The sequence below is a fragment of the Accipiter gentilis genome, chromosome 33 (assembly GCF_929443795.1).
Source record: "Accipiter gentilis chromosome 33, bAccGen1.1, whole genome shotgun sequence".
Taxonomy (NCBI): Eukaryota; Metazoa; Chordata; class Aves; order Accipitriformes; family Accipitridae; genus Astur; species Astur gentilis.
The window spans coordinates 18,393,235-18,406,004 of NC_064912.1; the positions used below are offsets into that span (position 1 = coordinate 18,393,235).

Sequence of the window (12,770 nt, forward strand, 5' to 3'; positions counted from 1 at the left end):
GCGATGCCCTCTCCTTTTGTATCCCCTGCCCTGCTTGCTATTATATACAGATAAATTTCCTTAGAGGACTGTTTGACCTGTGTGGGTAACAGTGGGGGTGGAAAGCAATTTCTAAAGAGAACAAATAGTTTCTGCTTGGATTAAAACAAATACCTAATTTGCTTTCTTCCTTTTCGTGTATGAAGAGTCCTCGCTTCACAGCGCAAGTAGCTTGGACCAGATAGGAGGCAGGAATCGGGTCTGGGTGCTGTTCCTTACTCCCCTGATCCTGCTCTGTGGTCTCACCTTGGTCATTTGGTCTCTACGTACCTACTGAGCTCCCAAGCACCATGAGGCACAGTGACTTTCCTTTTGGTGTCCGAGCAGGACAGAGCCCCATAAGTGCCTGTACTTGGCCCTACCATACTCAACTATATAGCGCCTACGATGATTTAAGCATCAAAGACTCAGCTATATCTTTTTTGCGTGGTGCCTGACAGTGCTTGGCGAAGCCATGAAATGGATAGTCAGAAGGGGATTGAACTAGTTTTAATTTCTGAAAATACAGTTTATATTCACGTCCATACTTACATTCAGAACCAATACATATACACAACAGCTTTCCAGGACTTCACAATCATCATCACTTACATAATAATAAAGTGGTTACATTACATTTTATATGCAGTTTGGTTTAGAATGTGAAAGTATTATGAATACATTGAATCCTTTCAACAGTGTTTTCCTAGTCTTGTTTTTATTCTTTCTTATTGTGTTTGAAAGATTCCTTAATACTATGAATCTCTTCCATGGGTTAATGACAGTAAAACAATGTAAATGGGCTACACAGCACTCTAGAACCATGGCTCATACACAATTTTGAGATCAGTGCTGTGGCCTCTTTTGTATGAAACTTCCTCTTAAGAAATAGCGTTTTTCTTTTAAGAGATCCCCTTGAAGGCTTCCAAAGATATTATCTGAGCTGTTTTCTGCTTTGAGCTGATCCCAACAGTGCAAAGCAGCCATAAACTCAGCTTAACAAGGTAGTTAAAACAGGTTTAGTGTTGTTTTGCATCACTAGAGCAGTACAAAGCTGGCAGTGTGTACCAGTAAATCAGTTCTCTAGAGTACAGCAAGTGGTAACACACATCTGACTCAGCTAAAACACTGTAAGAGCTTACATAGCTCAGTATAGCCCATAACGCTTTTAGCTGGGAAAGGGAGGGGAGCGAAGAGAAGTCTATGTACATTTATTTGAGCTTGTGGGTCTCCAGATTTTAGCTTTGCTATGAGCCCCTCTCTCCTTTAAGTCCTCAAGTTCTCCAGGTCTACAAGTGCTTTGCAGTACCAAACCATGCCCTTAGACCTTGCTAGTTTGCATATGTCCATTGAATTCAATATTTCTCTGGGTTAGCATCGATTCCTGCAAGCGGCTGCTGTTCTCTTGCCTGTGTTCAATGGGGTCACCATCCTCTACACCATTGCCCTTTCGGAGGCAAAGGACTTTCTGAAAACTCTGCTTGAAGTTGTCAGAAAGAAATCCATAAAGAATGGGGTTGGCACAGCTGTTTGCATAGGACAGGACCACCACAAAGAAGTACACCCCTACCAACACAGGGTCTTCTGGCAGTATGAATATCAAATTGACAATGTTCATCATGTAAAACGGGAGCCAGCAAAACACGAAGACCACCACAATGATCACCACCATCCTGGTCACCTTCCTCTCTGATCTCCTGCGCCTCGTAGACCCAACTCGGATCCCTGAAGATTTGACTTTAATCACGATCAGCAAGTAGCAGAGACAGATCACCAATAAAGGACCAAAAAAACCAAGGACCGATGTGTAAATGATGAACGCTGCTGACCAGATGTTGACTGGCTCTGGCCAGTTCATGTTGCAGGTTTGAAAGTCTTCCTGCACATCTGAAAAGATGATGACTGGAAGCACCACCAAGAACGAGAATGTCCAGACAGTCACGCTGATGAGCTTGGCCACCCTGGGACGTCTCCACTTGGTTGATTTAATGGGATGAACTACTGCCAGGTAGCGGTCCATGCTCATCACAGTCAAACAAAAAATACTAGTGAATTGGTTAATACCGTCTACAGTCATAACCAGCCTGCACAAAAAGGAGCCAAAAGGCCAATAGGAGATGGCGTTCTGGGTGGCCAGGAAGGGCAGGCCCAGCATGAAGAGCACATCGGCAACAGCTAAGTTCAAGATATATATGTTGGTGACGGTTTTCATCTTGGCATAGCGCAAAACCACATAAATGACCAATGTGTTGCCGCTAAGTCCAACCGCACATACAAGGAGGTAACAGATGGGAATCAGGACTTTGTGGATGTATTTGAAGGAGGGCTGCTCTGAGAGCGTCCCATTCTCTGTCACATTTGTCAGCAGTGAGGAATTCACATCGCTGGAACTAGCTTCTGTGCTAAATGTGTTGGAAAAGTATAAAGGATCCATAACTTTTACTCCTCAGTTTTTCTTTTAAGGCTAAGCAAAATTAAACTTCATGGGCATCTTGTTCCTAGAAAGAAAAAAGAAAAAAGGAAGAAAAAGAGAGAAAGAAAGAGTGAATTCAAAGTAGACTAATTTTTGCACATCATTTAATTTCCCACCTATAGTCAGAATTTGTGTTTGAATTATGCAGTCACCGCATGCGAGAAGATCAAGGCCTGACCAAAGGAATTGCACAATGAGAGAGCCCAAGCACTCACCCCAGTACCTGGTGGTCTCTGTTTAATTTTCACGAGCTCCATGCAGCGGGGTCAGGGCTGGATGTAACCGTGAAGATGGGAGGCTGCACGGCAGTAACACGACATGCATCCCACCCGGACATGCAAGCGAGAGGAGAGAGGGTGATGGCCATCACACTTCATAGTCAGAGCAGAAGCTTTCCTGCAGCAAAGGAGTGTGAATGTCCCGGCATGTGGGCCGTTCAGGTCCAAATCCTGCTGGTAACAAGGCCAGTCCTTCCTCTGCTGATGAGAAATGTTAATTCTTGCATGCCTCCTGTGCCACCTGGCAAGCAAACTTTACTGTTTGACCATCTCACTCTCCGTAACCTGTCATCATATACACATTTTCCTCTTTCGTGAAATCAAGGAACAGGGGCGATAATACCCTCTACTTCCCAACTTGCACAAAAATACACAAATCCAGAACCCACCTTTCCTCCTAGCTTTCTGCCTAAAAACTGATAAAGAAAATGTTAAAAGATAATTTTGAAAGACTCTGACAGAACAGCGCATACAAATCAGACTGAAAGCAGAGCCCAGAGCCAAAATTCTGTGGTCGCTTAGCAGAGGGTGCCTGGAGAGGCTCAGGGACCGACTCAGCCCCACCTCACTCCTGTACAAGCTCCGGATGCTTTCAGAATCCAGAACAAGAGATAGTTCCCAGCTCTTCGTATTGGGTTGCTTCACAGGTCTCCCTGTTTGCATAGAAACAGTCTCAGTTTGATGTATTCAAATGCCACTTACTGCCTGGCAGAACCAGTTGAGAACCCCCAGGGAGCATCAGCAGCTGTGTAGGTGGGGAAACACAACCATCCATAACAACCGACAAAACCCTAGAAAAATAATCAATGAACTCCAAGATGGAAAGGACCGTGTCTGAGAACACTTCTCCATCGGCTCAGGTCATGTGCGTGCAGATGTGAAGACTGCAATGGAAAGGAACAAGCTGTTTCTTTTCCATCTCTCAAGACTATTCTTCTGTTAGTGCTTCTGAATCCCTCTCCTCTCACCCTGAAGTGTGCTTTTTGCTTAAGAAACACCTTTCTTCTGCAAGAAATCCAAACTGCAGTGGGCAGCTTCAGGACACAGGCAGCTGAATAAATTTGGTGACAGAATACGTTTTATTAGACAATCTGAAAAGGGTTGAAAATTTCCAACCCTCTGTTTCTGCGGCATGCTTGATTCACATGAATATTTTTTCGTTCTTTGTCTGAACATGGTCTAAGTGGGTGTTTATAAAGCTTACCACTATAAAAAAGTTAAAGTATCTGCTATGAAAGAGTGGAGATTCAAAACCCCAATTTGGCCCAAGATCTCTCCCACGTCTGGCCAGCAGACAGTGGTGAAGGTGCTCAAGGAGGATGTGCCCAGCAACATTTGTTCCCATCACCTGATGGTTGGGTTTCCCTAATAATCTGGGGGCATGAGCCTGGATTGCCCACATTGCACCCATGCCTTTCAAGTAAAAGCAAAATCCAGTACTGTGTAAGCATGCAAGAGACTTCTCGTCTCCAAGAGGAATGCAAACACCTCCACAGACTGGTTACTGTGCTTTCTCTTTGGGTGAGAAAAACTGCAGTGGGTGAGAGTAGAAGTCCCTCCAGCTACCAGTAGTAATCATAAATATGCTGTTCGGATTTGGAAATGTGCAGATGGGAAGTAGGTGTCTCACATGTAACTCTGTGGCTGGGAGGAGATGTACCAGAGAAATCAGAAATCCAGGGTGGCTGGGGTGGTAAAGCTGAGAGAACTGCCAAAGCTCAAACAAATGCTGGCTTGTAGCTGGAGACGAAAAGGAGCAAGGAGGAACTGCAGGTCCTGAATATGTGACCGTGGTGTTTGGGGTTTAGGTATTGCAGCCATGGGCCCCCTGCAAGAGTCACAGCAGTCCCTGACAGCACACTGGAGGGAGACGTCAGCTGAGACCACGCTCCTCGTGAATTAAATAGGACTAAACTTACTCCTTACATAAGAAAAAGCAAACTCCAGTTCTGGCCACAGAATGGACTTTTAAATTCTGTTCTGATGCTAATTTTAAATTAGAAACTTGTATTAAAATTCAGATTATTTGTGGGAGAAATCTGGGAGAAGCCAAAGCAGCACGACGCTCCTCTTGGGCTGCGAGGGGTTTGATCTTTGGAAGACTGCAGTTCCGTGCAACCCAGATGCTGTGCAACCCAGCTGGTGAGCCAGTATCTTTGAAGGGAAGACTATAAAGGAAATGGGTGGTGGGATAGGGCAGTCGGTGTTTATAAAATATTCATGGAACTGCATCTTTGGGACCAAGTATGGTGCTGAGATTGGGAAGGCACTTCTGCCCAACAGCAGTCCAGACTAGCTCAGCAACATCCAGTCTGGGCCAAAAAGCAAAATTTTTGCTCTGGGACTGCAGAAGTAGGAGGACAGTGGAAAGAACCAGTGCTGCCGCTCAGTAGGGGAAGGTCAGGAAATACAGTCATGTGTAGCCCTCATCCTAGTGCTATAAAAATGAGGATGGACATCTTTCTTCTTCTCCTGTAACGGTCTCCTACTGCTGTGCAGGAGTCAGTGATACCTCAGCAGCTTCTCGATCTGCTTCTTTAGTATTTTGGGGCTTTTCTCTTGATTTCATGTGAACATTAATCTTTACTCTCAGGGGTTTTGTTCCATTTGATGTATTTTGCACCTTTCCCTTCAACAGCAGGTGGATTCAGAAAGAAATGCATTTGCTAAGGCTCTCGTGAAAAGTCTTTAGTCTCTTAATTTGGTGACAGCCTGCAAGTTGGCAGCACCAGCAAGAAGCTGCCATCATCTGAACATTCCCTATGCACTGGCTGGGGATGTGATGTGCTTAGTGTCATCCAGATCTGAAAACTGAGCCCAGATCTCCAGAGTCCCCATTCAGTGCTTTATCCACTAAGCCATTGAAACCTTATTGCCTTTGCTGCGTAGCCACTGGTATTTGGGGATTCATTATGGCATGGCAACAGCAAAAAAACCCTGAACAGCTGCAAAAGCATGTTTTGCTGCCTGTCTTTGATGAGCATAGATGATTTTTCCCTCTGTCTAGCTGACAGCTTGCCCCTCAATAGCACAATTTTGCCACTACAGCAGTTAATGACCCTGAACCTTAACAAAGGATGACTAAATATAATTAAGGCATGCCAACTGATATCCTATACACTTGTTCTGGTATTCTTAATTAATGGATTAATAAAAAACCCCACACCTCTAGGGGACTTTCTCTCGTCCAGAGTTTTTCCCCTTCAGTATTTGATCTCCAAGACATCATACTGGTATACTCCATAAATTATGTGCTTTCTGCTTAAACCACACAAACCAGAAAGGACAAATAAGGAGCTAAGAACATAGATCCAGAGTAATCACTAGTATAATTCCAAGTTCTCCTTTTACCGAGCAGTACCCTAAAAAAAAATAGGCATCTACTGCAGCTGAATGTACCTGACTGCCTGTGTCCCTGCCCAAGAAAACTGAGAGAAGAACTAGCAGACATGTTATGGTACAGACCATTCTGCTCAGAAGAAAGTATTTAGCCTTTGTGAAAACTTCTCTAGCAGGTACCCTAAACAAACATGCTTTTGCTGGGCACAAGAGCAGGTATCCACCTAACAGCACAGAGCAGCCCATCCACTGACTGAAGCATCATCACAACACAAGGAAAACCAAACCTTAAAACTGTCCAGGCAGATCCAGGTTGAAATTCTTCCTGGCTTCAGTTACAATAACAAAGCAAAAATAACTCAATGAAGTGCATTGCATCAGCGTATAGCTGGGTATAACTGGGATCAAGAAGGAATTCCATAAAGAAACCTAATTTTATGAGTCAAGATTTGATCTTGCTGCCTATTTACCACTGGAATCATAACTCTCTCATATGTAGCATCAAACATAATAGCCGTGAAGAGAATTATGACAACAGAATGGCAGATAACTGCGTCCAGGTGCAGAATAACTAGCAGGAACAGACAAAATGGTAATCCAGGCAGATAAGCTTTTAAAACAGATGGCCTTGGTAGTAATGGGAAGCACCTGGGTAAGTATCCAAGAAGTATCTAATAGCAGCAGAACTTTGTGGGTTTTTTTCCCCTGTCCCATGGAGTTGGCTGCAACATGTCAGTGGAGCAATTTGCTGTAACAAAGGGAAGAAAAATTCTCCTGGTCCTCCAGTAAATTTGCCCTTCTGGGGATAAGAGTTCATCACATGCTTCTCCAAATACCACCCATGGGGCCTCATGCTTTGTACTTGTATGGATGGAGCAGGGAGAGCCAAGGGTTGCTGCTGCAGGAGGGAGAACGAGCTGCTGGTGGAAGGGGAAAGGAGGGAGGTGGTGGTGCGAGGTTGGTGTTACCTGGCAGAGCAGCTCTGAAATAACACAAACACCCAGGCAAGGCTCTGCATGAGGGGGAAGGAAATGCAGCATCATGACAAGACCCACTTCAACTTCTTACAGTTATAATAATGTTCTTATACTAAACCAGTAGCTCCCTGGGAGCATAGAAATCTCATCATTTCTCGTAGAAAATTCTTGGGTTTCCCCACTCCCTGCCCTGTTCCACCAGCTGGGGCAAAAAAGCAAAAGGTTTCAGTTCAGAAGGGAACTTTCTCCTTGTTAAAATCTGACATCTGATATTTCTCAGTATGTGTTTCTCACCCTCAAAAACTGGAGCAATTGATTTTTTCTACGGAAGACCTAACAAAACAACTTTCTCACAGTAAATTGGTTTTCTGTTTTGACTAGCTGTATTGGTACTAAACACTGATCAACTGAAGTTGAAGTTAAATAACGTCTTGCCACTTTTAGCACTATCAAAATCTTTAAGAACTATATTTTCATGCTGGCAACACTTTGTTACCACCCTGCTCGGACCAGCCCAGTATTTCCTAGAGCACTCTGCAGATACACAACCTGATAACTTGGTCCTATTTTTAGTTTGCAAACAAACAGCCCATAAAACACTTTTGCTTTTGCCAAATATTTGCTAAATACTTTTTTCCCCAAACACACTTCAGGCTGTGTTATGCTCAGAGTTTACTCACTTTGGCTGAGCCGGTCCTGTCACACAAACAGTCATGTAAACCGCCTGCTTCTGGTTTTGCTCCCAGATCAGTTGATTTAAGTAACTTCAGCCAGAGGAAAGCGTGGAGCCCGACATCTCCGTGCTCACACCCGGGCAGGTGTGGCTGGGGCTAAACTCCAACAACTGCACCGCCGCATCGCTGCAACCAGGGCTTTTAACCGAAATGTTTCTCTTCTGCCCCTCTTTCCTCTGCAATCCATTGACATCAAGCGGTATCAGGAGCGTGACAGATTCAAAGACGAGTTCAGCTGAGGAGCATTTAACTATAGGTTGTGTCTGCTCCCAGGCTGAGGTAGAGCTGAAACGCCCACAGATCCCTTTGGCTGAGGGAACCCTTCCAGGAGAGCCCCAGGTTGGAAGGAGCTCAGCTTCTCTTGCTGCAAGAAGTGGAGCAGCTCCAGGAGAAGAGCCTCAGAGAGGGGACAGGACCTCCCAAGGTGCGAGGTCTCCGGCTTTTAATGAGAAGCAGATGCAGAGCGGATCCACTCCGGCCACCGAGCCCTGGTGACAGAGTCCCCCAGAAGCTGGGATTCCCAACACGAGGACTAACAGACTCATCCCAGCACCCTAAATACTGGCTGCCTGGTGTAACCTGCATGTCTCCTCCCCCACGGAACTATAAAAAGTCTCTCATTTACCCCAGCGCAAGCCTGCAAGTTCAAAACACCTGAGCCGGGTCGCTCCTTCCCTCCTCTTCAGTGCCAAGGTCTGGGCAGAGGGAACGAGCTGTGCCCAGTTCTGCGGATACTGGGAGCTGCTTTAAACCAGCAAGACCAATGGACACAGGGGGCTAATCCCAGTCCAGCCCGACGGTGACTCCCAGGACTCCGCTTTGACCTTGACCAGCCGCTTCTCGCTGACCACCCGGGAGCACATTTTGACCCCCCCCGTCCCCAGCACATCCCTCCCGTGTTTTAGCAAAAAAAAAAAAAAAAAAAAAAAAAAAAAAAAAAAAAAAAGCATCGGGCGGTCAGCTCTGCCTCCCCCACGGCTTTCTGTGCCCCCGGCCCACCAGCCTGGGCAGCACTGGGGGCTCTGCCCCCTTTTCGGGTCTCGGTGGGACTCCAGCAGCTGGGGGCTGGAGTCGGGCTGTACCTGCGCATCCCTCCCGCCGCTGCCTTTTTTCCTCCTTTTTAAGCGACGCTAAGGATTGTCCTGCTTTAAACACCGCATCCTCCGCTGGGGGGGTCCTCTCCCCGTCACCCCCTCCCCGGCCAGGACGGGCTCACTCCGCTTTCCAGCAGCAAAATCCCCCCTAAGAAGGAACAAACTCGGGGTAGCCGCTTGCTTCGGGGGACCCGCAAACGGGACCGAGCGTTCCTGTCCCTTTATTCAACCCAGAGAGCGCCCCCCCCCCCCCCCCAAAAAAAAAAAAAAAAAGCGGACTGCGCTTCCCCAAGCCCCAACCTGCCCCCTCCCCATCCCTCCTGCCTCCCTCTGGCTCTTCCCTTCTCCCCCGACACCCCTTACCTCCAGCTCCAGGGACTCCTCTTCCTCGGAGGAAGGCATGAACAACCCCGTTCCCCCCTCCCTGGGTTGCAGCGCTGCTCCGGCTTCAGCCCACGGACCCCCCCGGTCGTCGTCCCCCCACCGCTTCCCTCCGGCGGCGGGCGGGGACGGCGGCCGTTCCCCCCCCACCCCCCCCGGGAGGGAGGAGGGAGGGGGTTCTCCCGGTGGTGAGGGGATGGGGATGGGGATGGGGGGGTGGATGCCACAATCCGGGGCCACCCACTCTGCCAAAAGTTGGGCTGGATGTCGGGGAACCGTCGGTGCCGGAGGAAGAAGCCCCCCCCCACCCCCCCCCCTCCCCAGCCGGGATGCTCTGCTCTCCCCTCCCATCCCCGGCATGCCTGTGCCTCCCCCCTCCCCAAGGTCAGGGACACCCTTACCTGGCTCTGTCACCCCGCTGTCCTGCCCCGGACCCCCCCACCCCAGGGGGAGACCTGCCGGGGTGCGGGGTCTGCGCCTTGCGAGGGGAGCGGCCGCTCCGGGGAAGGGGCTGGGAGCACCCCCTCCGTGCCCAGGAGAAGAGAAAGGGCTATCACAGGAGATCTGCATTTCTTCCCCTGCTCTAACTCCCTTCCAGCTCGGAGAAGTCCTTTTAAAGACTCCCGCAGGCTCGGTTGGAACGAGCCCCCCTCCCCAAGGGCAGGGGGGTTCGCTGGTGCTGCTCCTCCAAAAGTGGGGGACCCGAGCGGGGAGCTCCTTCAGGGACAGCGAGAAGGGACTGTCATCTTCATCACATTTATTTTACGCTCCTCTCCCCGGGCACTGAGCGTAAGAGAAGGCTGAGTGACAGGGTCGCCGCTCGGCATCCTGCCTCTCCGTGGAGAATCCCATGTGGGCATGTTTTACTCCAGCTGGTTCCGAATCGGGCCCTAAAATCACTAACGAGTGGAAAGACGAAGGGCTTAATAGCCAGGCTGTGAGGCTAAACGCGGTGTTCGATTTACTCCCTCCTAAACTCCCGCTGACTTTACCGGGGTTCTGCTGGGCAGGAAAGGGCTGAAATCTTTTTGCCCTTCGAATGCAACAAGTGCGATAAAAGTCAGACGTAGCTCTCCCCCCTCTGCTCCGCACCCTCCCTCTGCTCTTACGCATATTAACATCCGTACCGGTGTCACCTAAGCCCCTTTGCTCCGCCACTTTGCCCCCGTGTACACAGCAGGGGTGATGGGAGAGGTGGCTGGGGGGTTCGCTGAGAGCAGGGCTCCCCAACCCCTGCCAGGAGCTCCTGGTTTCATCAGCATGCACGGGGCATCGCGCTTCGTAATAACGTATATGATCTTAATCCACTGCTGAGGCTTTTCAATTAGAGATCTGTGATTGAGTCAGATGTGTGAATGCAAAAAAGCGAAGGAGAAAGCTGCTTTTGGCATGTCACTTTTTAATTCAATCTGCTGATGTATTTATGGTCATGTATTGCTAAATTGAACTAAGACTCCAGTCTGCTCTTGCCATGACAATGGGGAGAGTCATCTGATAAAAATAGAGTTGGGTTGATAAACAGAAAAGAAGAGGAGATTTTGATTACCTTCTTTGAAAACATGCCAGGCAAAATGTGATACAACAGCCCCACTGTGAATATCAGCTTGAATCAAAATAGGGCTAATTTAATGAATTTCCCTCATATATTTTATCAGCATTTTATTATCATTTGTGATATAAAAAAAGTTGCTGAGAAAACACAGTGGTCCCTAAGTTTCCCTGAAGAAAACACCACTCTTCTGCCAAATAAACACCTTGCCAAAAAATATTTTTCACCAGGATCCGTGCTATGATAGAGGCAGGATTTTCAACAGCTCTCAAGGCTTGTCGAATTCTTTACCGACTCAAGTAAACAGCAACGCTCCGTTTCAGGGCTGAACGAAGTGAACACAAAGGCTATCTGCAAACGCCACCCGTTATCACGCTTTTAATGGCTAATGCCCCTGGTCAGAGACCAGAGATCAGTTACACCAACCGCAGAATAAACATGGGAGGAAAAATAACTCCTGGCACACGAGCGTGGGCGCAGATACCCGGCAGCGCAGGCTGGGCTCGCAGCCCTTCGGAGGCGCGTGGGAAGGGTGATGGCCCAGGTTTGTTGTGATGAGGGTCAATGTGCGAGGCAGATGAGATGTGTGGAGGACAAGCGCACGACTGTGATGTGACAGTGGTCTTTTTTTTTAATTCTACTGGGTGTCTCCTTTGTTTTATAGCTGTATAGTCTATATATCTTTAACATTTTTGTGTTGGGGTTATAGAGAGGGGAGAGATCTAATATTGAGCTAAAAGCCTTCAACTGCATTCTTTTGTTTTGTTCTACTCTTTGTGTAAAAACACCTCTCGAATAGCCATAACTTGGATACAAGTCTATTTATTTTGCCATTCCTTGTCACATACAGAAATTTAGTGTCACAACATGATCCCTGAATGGTGCATTTCCTACTGCAATATTGAACAATGCTGAAGTTGCTGACAAATGTAATGGTAGTAATACATTTTTAAATGGTGCATAAGTGTAACATGGGGGAGGTGACAGCTCCAAGGGAGCCATAAAGACAGGTTGTATGGGAAACTCTTCCTGTGCTTTTGAAACTGCCTTGTCAAAATTCAGCTGAAGCAGAAAGGATGAGCGGTGATCAATATTTTTAGAAGAAAGAACTCCTGGGCAACTTAAGTCAGCAGCTTCTCCTGTTGAACCCAGCAGCAAGGAACAGAGACGGATTGCTGGCAAGGGAGGAATTATTAGTGTGTAAACCATCTCAGCGGTAGACTTGGGTCCAAGCCTCAAACTCAGATGAACAGAGAAACTGAGAAGGAGCAGAAGATGTATGGTTTGCTCCCAGTTCATTTCTGAGGCCATTGCTCTAAAAATTGATTGTATGCTAAGGATTAGACCCAGAGTTTTCACAATCATGAGAGGACTAAGGTCAAAACCACTGAAATCGGTATTGAAAAGCAGGCAAATCTGCATAACTTTGCCAGGCTGGAAGTCAACTCCTTGGTGCTTCAAAGTCTTCCCAAGTGGTGAAGGAGTATGTTTATTTTTAAAAAATGGGAGTCTGAGGCACTGGCAAAGAGGGAAGTATGTTCTTGGTTAAACAGCCAGCTGGGGCTGGGAGATGTGTCCGTTGCTCATCCCCACAAGACTCCCAAAGTGAAGATGCCCACCCTGGCAAGCTACAACACTGGCAGTCACAGCAAGTGAAGCTGTGGCTCCTGAGACTCAATTCTGGCTTCTGCCTGAAGGTTACAGTATGTTTTCCTCTATGGATTTTTAACTTTTTTTTTTAAACATTTCCAGTTTTGAGAAAAAGGAAATGTATGGGGTAAGAGCTCTAGTATATTACCTTGAAAGAAAATCATCGAGCTTGCTGGATGAGAGTGATTGTTCATCACTTGGAGTTTTCAAAATTTCTGAAATTTGGGGTATAATGTAGTCCTGAGTTATTCATGTTACCATAGAAATAAATGGATCC

The 12,770-nt window shown here is 47.3% G+C and overlaps 1 protein-coding gene across 3 annotated transcripts; it reads right to left on the reverse strand.

Moving 5' to 3' along the window:
- Window positions 1–561: 561 nt before the first annotated feature.
- On the reverse strand, window positions 562–9,333 carry SSTR5 (somatostatin receptor 5). 3 transcript variants are annotated; one of them, XM_049791166.1, is made up of 2 exons: window positions 9,277–9,333; window positions 562–2,516 (listed from the first exon to the last, which is right to left on the reverse strand). In XM_049791166.1, exon 2 carries the CDS (start codon window positions 2,450–2,452, stop codon window positions 1,340–1,342), a length of 1,113 nt encoding a protein of 370 aa, XP_049647123.1. In that variant the 5' UTR covers window positions 2,453–2,516; window positions 9,277–9,333; the 3' UTR covers window positions 562–1,339. The 3 variants fall into 3 exon arrangements, with proteins under 3 accessions (XP_049647123.1, XP_049647124.1, XP_049647125.1); XM_049791167.1 differs by lacking the exon at window positions 9,277–9,333 and adding an exon at window positions 7,766–7,861; XM_049791168.1 differs by lacking the exon at window positions 9,277–9,333 and adding an exon at window positions 2,715–2,795.
- Window positions 9,334–12,770: the final 3,437 nt, after the last annotated feature.